This window comes from Aspergillus pseudonomiae (assembly GCF_009193645.1).
Source record: "Aspergillus pseudonomiae strain CBS 119388 unplaced genomic scaffold BDV37scaffold_228, whole genome shotgun sequence".
Classification (NCBI taxonomy): Eukaryota; Fungi; Ascomycota; class Eurotiomycetes; order Eurotiales; family Aspergillaceae; genus Aspergillus; species Aspergillus pseudonomiae.
In genome coordinates, this window is record NW_022476220.1 from 4,677 (window position 1) to 11,101 (window position 6,425).

The 6,425-nt window shown below is 52.0% G+C and overlaps 4 protein-coding genes across 4 annotated transcripts in view; 2 read left to right on the top strand and 2 right to left on the bottom strand.

Moving 5' to 3' along the window:
- Window positions 1-897, top strand: part of BDV37DRAFT_267207 (uncharacterized protein) — a 1,916-nt gene extending 1,019 nt beyond the window's left edge. Inside the window, exon 4 of the mRNA XM_032084004.1 lies at window positions 14-897. Coding sequence (XP_031934177.1) covers window positions 14-737 — 724 coding nt within the window. The 3' untranslated portion in view covers window positions 738-897. The remainder of the gene's footprint in view (window positions 1-13) is intronic.
- A 1,403-nt stretch (window positions 898-2,300) lies between these two features.
- BDV37DRAFT_267208 (uncharacterized protein) lies at window positions 2,301-2,806 on the top strand. The gene has a single exon (XM_032084005.1). It carries the CDS (start codon window positions 2,418-2,420, stop codon window positions 2,601-2,603), a length of 186 nt encoding a protein of 61 aa, XP_031934178.1. The 5' UTR covers window positions 2,301-2,417; the 3' UTR covers window positions 2,604-2,806.
- Window positions 2,470-3,629, bottom strand: BDV37DRAFT_90820 (uncharacterized protein). Its single transcript, XM_032091421.1, has 2 exons — window positions 3,496-3,629; window positions 2,470-3,440 (listed from the first exon to the last, which is right to left on the bottom strand). The coding sequence occupies exons 1-2, from the start codon at window positions 3,568-3,570 to the stop codon at window positions 2,667-2,669; spliced, it is 849 nt and encodes a 282-aa protein (XP_031934179.1). The 5' UTR covers window positions 3,571-3,629; the 3' UTR covers window positions 2,470-2,666.
- Window positions 3,630-4,482: 853 nt separating this feature from the next.
- On the bottom strand, window positions 4,483-6,425 carry BDV37DRAFT_90834 (P-loop containing nucleoside triphosphate hydrolase protein). Its single transcript, XM_032091422.1, has one exon. The coding sequence runs from the start codon at window positions 6,087-6,089 to the stop codon at window positions 4,629-4,631; it is 1,461 nt and encodes a 486-aa protein (XP_031934180.1). The 5' UTR covers window positions 6,090-6,425; the 3' UTR covers window positions 4,483-4,628.

A 6,425-nucleotide genomic window follows, 5' to 3' on the forward strand; every position in this document is an offset into this window, starting at 1 on the left:
ACGACCTGTCCACGCAACCGGATGACAGAGGGCGCGATGTACCCCGCATTGTGACCATTAGTGGCGAGGGGTCTTTCGCTAAATCAGCCGCCGGGTGGCTCGACCCTAGCTCCTCGGGCTTTGATGGCATCAACAGTCTCTCCGGGGAGACACTGAGTCCGCTCCAACAGTGTGAGCTCGCGGCGCAGTCTCCAGGGCTGAGTCCGGACTTCATCGTGCTGACGATGTCCCGGTCGATCTTGACAGACCAGTCGTGGGGCTCGCTGGCTCGCACCATGGGTCTTCTCCTCAAGCAAGGGTATGCGGTGGCGCTGCGGCCGGTCTCTCTGCCGGATCCGGGGCAGCGTGGCGAGCGATCGGTTCTCCTCCTCGCCGCCCCGGGCCGCACCGACCCACAGTGGATCGATGACACGCTTTCCGACCTGCGAATGGTGTCGGCCTCGGACGAGCTGCTGGAATGTGCGGAGAACGAAACCGGCGTCTCTGGTGTTCCAGCCGCGGATGGCATAGCGGCAGCCAGGTCGGCGGATGTAGGCGATGCTAGTCCTCCAGCGGATTCTACTCCTCGGCATGGTGACAGCGTTCTCGCGGATGGCGCACAACATATTGCCGCCACGGTCTCCCGGATTATTGGAGAATTTTCAACCAAGTGCGCGCTGACGACGAATCTCCCCCAGTTGGTTGTGACCGACAATTCGGATGGCACGCAGGACAGAGCTAAGCGACAGAGGATGTAGGCAGGAGCAGGTGAAATCAATTTAAAGATGTGTTTGTAAATTACAGCACCTTGCTCCTCGTTACTATTCCAATCTTTTTTTTTTCGCTTGTTCCCTTCTGTCTTGTCCTATAATCTCGGGCGTCACAGCAGTATTAGTCGAATGTGGTCGTTGCTCTCAGCACACTGTTGGAGATCAGTTGAAATAGTAGCACGTAGTGTAGATTCATTGATATTGTCAAGCACATGTTGAAGGAGGGCAGACTCCACATACCTCTACACTAATTCGGGTATGGGCTCATGGTGTGTCAGCGGTTAGTGCTTTTCTACCTATACGAGTTATCGAGGCGACTAGTAGAAAAGCTCAATGCCCAATCAAAGGACGGCGGCTGGGAGTTACTATTATTCCTCACATCTTTTAATGGATACAAGTGAACTCTTCGTTGCTTCTTAGCCCAGAGCATAACCTGTGTAAAATCCCTTACGGCCCGACAATCTAAGGTTTGTATGGTTGATTGCTTTGACACTGAACGGGACAAGATTGCGCTCAGTTGCTGAGATAGGACATGCTCGCGGAGACCAAGCATGCCTATACCGGGGATGAGAGGATGAGATGCCCCGATGAACTTATGCAGGATTGAGTTTGACGGACCTCCATGGACAACACTTCCCCTCTCTTACAACTGCTGTACTCCAAGCAGATTGGGGAGCCAGCAACTTTCCGCTTTTTCTCGGCATTCTAAGGTGCAGGCCAGTGGACGATAAAAATAGGCGAGAAACAGTGGGAATGACTGGGCGAGATGGCTATGACCATGTGCTAGCAGGCATTATGAAACACAGGAAAGGAACATAAGGCTTCGATTTGGTAGCACCGAAACGACCAAAGTCCCAGTATCAATGGCCAGCGGACCAATTAACGCAATAGAAGGTCCGGGCGGCATGATTCATGTGGTGATTGGCCAATGCCAGAGCCCAGCTGCACCCCATTTTGAACTTGGACGAGGGTCTGTGTCGCTTTGCATTCGTGATTTTATTGTGGTAATAGATTGACTGCGGAGCCTTTTTTTCTTGTATAGATTTCTGTCTGTTAATACCGGCTTACTCGTATAGTGTGTATCTACAGGGGCATCTGTCTCTGCGCGAGGTGTCATTCCTGTTTGCTGGAAGGAGGCCAGAGCTATGTGTCATGTAAGTTCGCCAACAGACAAGGCCAGGTGCAGAAGATCAAGCCTTGTCTCCTTTCCTTGCTGTTTGACGCCATCTCACTCGCAACATCCCAGTCTCGTTGTGCCTAAGGAAGTTACTCCAAATCCTACAGGTCTCCGCGTTAGCGCCCATCGGCGCGATGCATTGGACTGATAAGTTACGAATGAGCGTCCGTGTGACATTTCTACACGTTTGTAAGGGGTGACAGCGAATGAAAGGAAGTTGTTTTGGCGCTGGATAGAAAATCCCCTCCAGGAGTCTTCCCCACCAAATTGATGGTGCGTTATTTACTGTGTCATAACTGTCGTAGAATGTCAACACGAGATATAAATACTGGACCCTAAGGCCCATGAAAATACATATATATTAGCAACTCCTTGGCATTTGCAGCTGTACTACATTTCCCGTCTAGTCAACCAAATCAAGGTACTCACTTTAGGTAAGGCACCCTCCGCTGCTATTGTATCAATATTGACCGTGTCATAGAAACTATACAATGCCATATCATGTTTGCACTCAGGAGCAAGTACGCTATGCCTGCGGGCATTCGAAGGATGGCCAATTTGTGAAATGTGAGAAGCATGCGAACAATGAGGGGTTGAGGTGCTCGAGCACACAGTTACAGTATAAAGAAGTCAAAGTTTCAACCCATAGATGCCGGTCATGTCTGCAGAGCGCTTGAAAGGCCCGACGAGTAGGTCTCTATTACCCATAGAAGCGCGCTATGAGTAACCAGACCAGGAACTTAACGCTTGCCGATGCCGGATTCGTCTTTCAATTTGATTGCAAGGGTTTCCATCTCACTCTCAGCTGTTTCCGGGTCCACCGTTTCTTGAACAATGGAGTTTTCAAAGTCAAAAACCTTTGCACCGTCTTTTGTTATCAAGAAGTTGTACTTATTGAGGTCCCCATGAACGATTCCTTCTGCATGCAAGCGGCGGACAGCTTCCGTGCAATCTCTGAGATTCTGAATCTCTGGGGTTTTACCCGTAATTGACTCCATTAATATGCCAACTATGCGAGCCTCTGTTCCCTCGTAGACAAAGCCAATGAATTTCGGTGCATGTGGGAAGCCAGACAATGTCAGACTAGCATATACTGAAACTTCTTGCTGCAAGGCCGGAATTTCATGTTTAAATCGTGCAACCTTTAGTATCCACGACTCCGTACCGAGTTTTACACAAGAGATACGATCGCTGATCCGAGAAACCGTTGTCAAATCTAGAAGGTTGACAAAAATGGCGCCGGGGATATTAACCTGTTCGACGTCTAGTCCGTGGGGCAAAAATTCGTTTGGACTGCTCTCAATGCCCTGAGAACTTCTTCGAATGGTAAGTGTTTCCCAGTCCTCCTCCCACCTCGGTATTTTTCGTAGCTTCGAAAGGACCCGGTAGCTATCTGTCCTGCAATCAGGCGGGAGAATGTTTCCATCAAGCACGGAAACATATACGATCCGAGAATTTCTTCTTATACGATACAGGAAGTCATTTTCTTCAAGATCTAGCGACAATAATTCCTCCTAAAATTCTTAGTAAAAGCCCAATTAAGGCGCGTCGTTTCTGGTCTTGTCTCACCTCATCGGGTACTGCTGTGGCCGACTGGCCATGCGGGAATAGAAGTGACCTAGTGCCCCTAAGTAGGTTCCACATTTAGAGCCAGAAGATAGGCTGGGTTCTCAATTGAAAGGGCAAGAAATAGTGAGCATAACAACGATGTGCCTGACATGCAAAAGACGACAATGTCAGGGGTATCAATGTTGGGCTTGAGTCTAATAAATAACCTGTTGTTACCCCTTGGGCCGCTTATTAAGCATTGCTTGTGAGCTAACGTAAGCTTTGGGTGAGTGACCACAACTACCAGTCCAGCAGCTACCTGTATTCCCTATAAACTAGCACTTTTTATAGCTTAGACATCACAATAACAAGAGATACTTCAAATTCTTTTAATAGAATTGTCTAGCGATAAACAAACTTCTAGACCCCTCAATAATAATGCCTAAGATACAGCTAAAAGTAATGTTAATGACTTAACACATAGCGAGCCATTGGGGCGAAGCAGAAAAGAAGGACATCAGAACGCAGTAAAGCACTATATATTTACAATGAATTGCCTAGTGTGGAAGCTAGCCAGACCAATAAAGGTGGTCCCAGGCTGCTATTGGATTTTTATTTAAGGGGCTGTTATATAGGAGGTTGCCAAGCTTCGAATTTATTACTAAGACAGTAATTATCGTTGAGGAAGAGCAACCAGAGAGTAGGAGAGATTGCTGAAGAAGACACGGTTATCCTACCTCACTACTTGCACATGTAGGCCTCCAGAAGTTCCAATTTCTGAACCGTCCCAGTTGTAACTTGGGCTTTTGTGTGGCTGTTGCGTGCTGCCCAGGGAAAATCCGCTCCAGCAACCACCCGGCATTATTCCGGAAGTTATCTCCATTAAACCGCAGGGACCCCATTACAAATAATGAACGAGGAGGCCCGTGACGTGGTGTAAGGATATCTTTTTTGCACTTCCCAGCGCACTGCTGACCGCCAAGCTTGTTTGGTCTGTTTGATTGGAGCCGGCACGGAACGGCGCTTGATGGTGCCGGCTTTTAAGTCCGTCTACTCGTGACTTTGGACCTGGTTGTGTCTGGCCATTTATCTGAATAGAATTGTCATCCTGTTGATCATGGCAAACCCTAAGTGATGCATACCCCAAAATTAGCTTAGCAATCTTTCTCCCCCCCCCTTGAAGAGACAAAGAGGTCTCCGCTACTTACAAAGAGATACGCGAAATCAGTGCTCTCCAGCCGGCTAGGCTCCCCGTGGGTTCTCTCGTCGATGATGCCCTCAATGAGTTGGCGCTTTCTGTCCTGGAAGTCGAGGATCCGATCCTCCACCGTGTTGGAAACCAGGATGCGGTGAACGTGCACCGGCCGTCGCTGTCCGATGCGATGGACGCGCCCCACCGCTTGGTCCTCGATGTACGGGTTCCAGAACGGGTCCAGGATGATCACTTGCGAGGCGGCCGTGAGGTTCAGCCCTGAGTTGCCGGCCTTCATGGAGACCAGGAGAATCAGACAGTCGGGGTCGGTCGCGAAGTGGACGGTCGCCGCGTGCCGGTCGGCCGGCTTCATGGTGCCGTCGTAGCGCCGGAACGCCCAGCCATGTCGGCCGAGGGGGACCTCGATCAGATCGAGCATGGAAGTGAACTGGCTGAAGATGACGACCTTCTCGCGCTCCCCACCGGGTTCCCCGCGGGCTACAATGTCGCGCACGATCTCCAACGCCCTATCGATCTTGGAGCTACTGATCCAGGTCTCCGCCAAAATTTGGTGATACTTCTGCTTCGCCGCGGGGCTGGTTAGCGCTCGCTGTCTCAGCCGCGTGAAGCTTCGCTTGGGCGCATGGATGGTCGGCGTCGGGTTCATATGGAACTGCACGGGAGGATAAGCGTGGTCGGCTCCTGCCGGTATTCCGAGCATGAGGTCCTGGCCGTCGTCGCAGTCATCCTCGACCCGGCCCCGGAGGTTCTCAAGGACCGTGGACAGGCTCTCCGTGCCGACATCGCCCGGCGGCGTGGGGTAGTGCTGTTTGGCAAATGCCGTGTGGTCGGTCGCCTTGCTTGGGTCAATGACCACCCGGCAGCTTGGACAACACATCGGCGGGTTTCCTTCGACCCTGGGGCGGGCCGTCGGAACCTGGGGGAAGATCCGGGCAAAGCATTTCACGCAGACACTATGACCGCAAGGAAAGAAAATGATGTGGTTGTCGACGGTGTCGTAGCAGATCGGACATTCAAACTCGCGTCCGTTCTCTCTTTCATTGTCCCGCAGCCGTTGGACCACCGCCGGAGAGAATCGCATGGCGTTTGCCGCCCGGTGCCCGTCATTCCCCGACGCATCCCGGGTGTCCGAGATGAAATCGGAGACCAGGAAGGGATGGCAGCAGGCTTGCCGCAGGCGCTGCAGCAGACCCAGCATACGGGACACGTTGCGACTAGGGTTGCCGCCGCTCAAATAGTGGTTAAACTGCAGCCGCGTGTGGCATTCCAGGGCGGTATACAGCTCGCGCTCCGGCTCGGTAAAGGTCACATACACGATCTCCGTGGTTCTGACGGGCAGTTGCAGGATGGGCTGACCCTGGATGGTGGACGTCTTGGTCCGCCGCAGCATGATCGTGTCCATCAACCTTCGGAGCCGAGCGGTGGCTGCCGCTCGTTGGGGACTCCCGCGAGTCTGCAATGGCTGTTGAAAGGCCTGGTTTGGACGGTTAGCTCGTCCGAAGCGTGGTGGAGCGATACAGAGATTCAGCCAGACAAACCGGACCTAAGGGCCCGATCTTCGGCACGACCCACCGTGGCAAAACTTTGGCGGCTGGCATATGGTTGGACTCGGAGGAACTTCAGCAGCGAATACAGCTCCCGCAGGTTGTTCATGACCGGGGTGCCGCTTAGACACCATCGGTAAGTCGCATCGAGGGCGCAACAGGCGGCCGCGGTCTGGGATTGGTCGTTTTTGATG

Coding starts and splice junctions, on each gene's coding strand:
- BDV37DRAFT_267208 (XM_032084005.1), top strand. CDS start 2,418: ATGCCATATCATGTTTGCACTCAGGAGCAAGTACGCTATGCCTGCGGG.
- BDV37DRAFT_90820 (XM_032091421.1), bottom strand. CDS start 3,570: ATGTGGAACCTACTTAGGGGCACTAGGTCACTTCTATTCCCGCATGGC. Junction 3,441..3,495: donor CCACAGCAGTACCCGATGAG/GTGAGACAAGAC, acceptor TAAGAATTTTAG/GAGGAATTATTGTCGCTAGA.
- BDV37DRAFT_90834 (XM_032091422.1), bottom strand. CDS start 6,089: ATGGACACGATCATGCTGCGGCGGACCAAGACGTCCACCATCCAGGGT.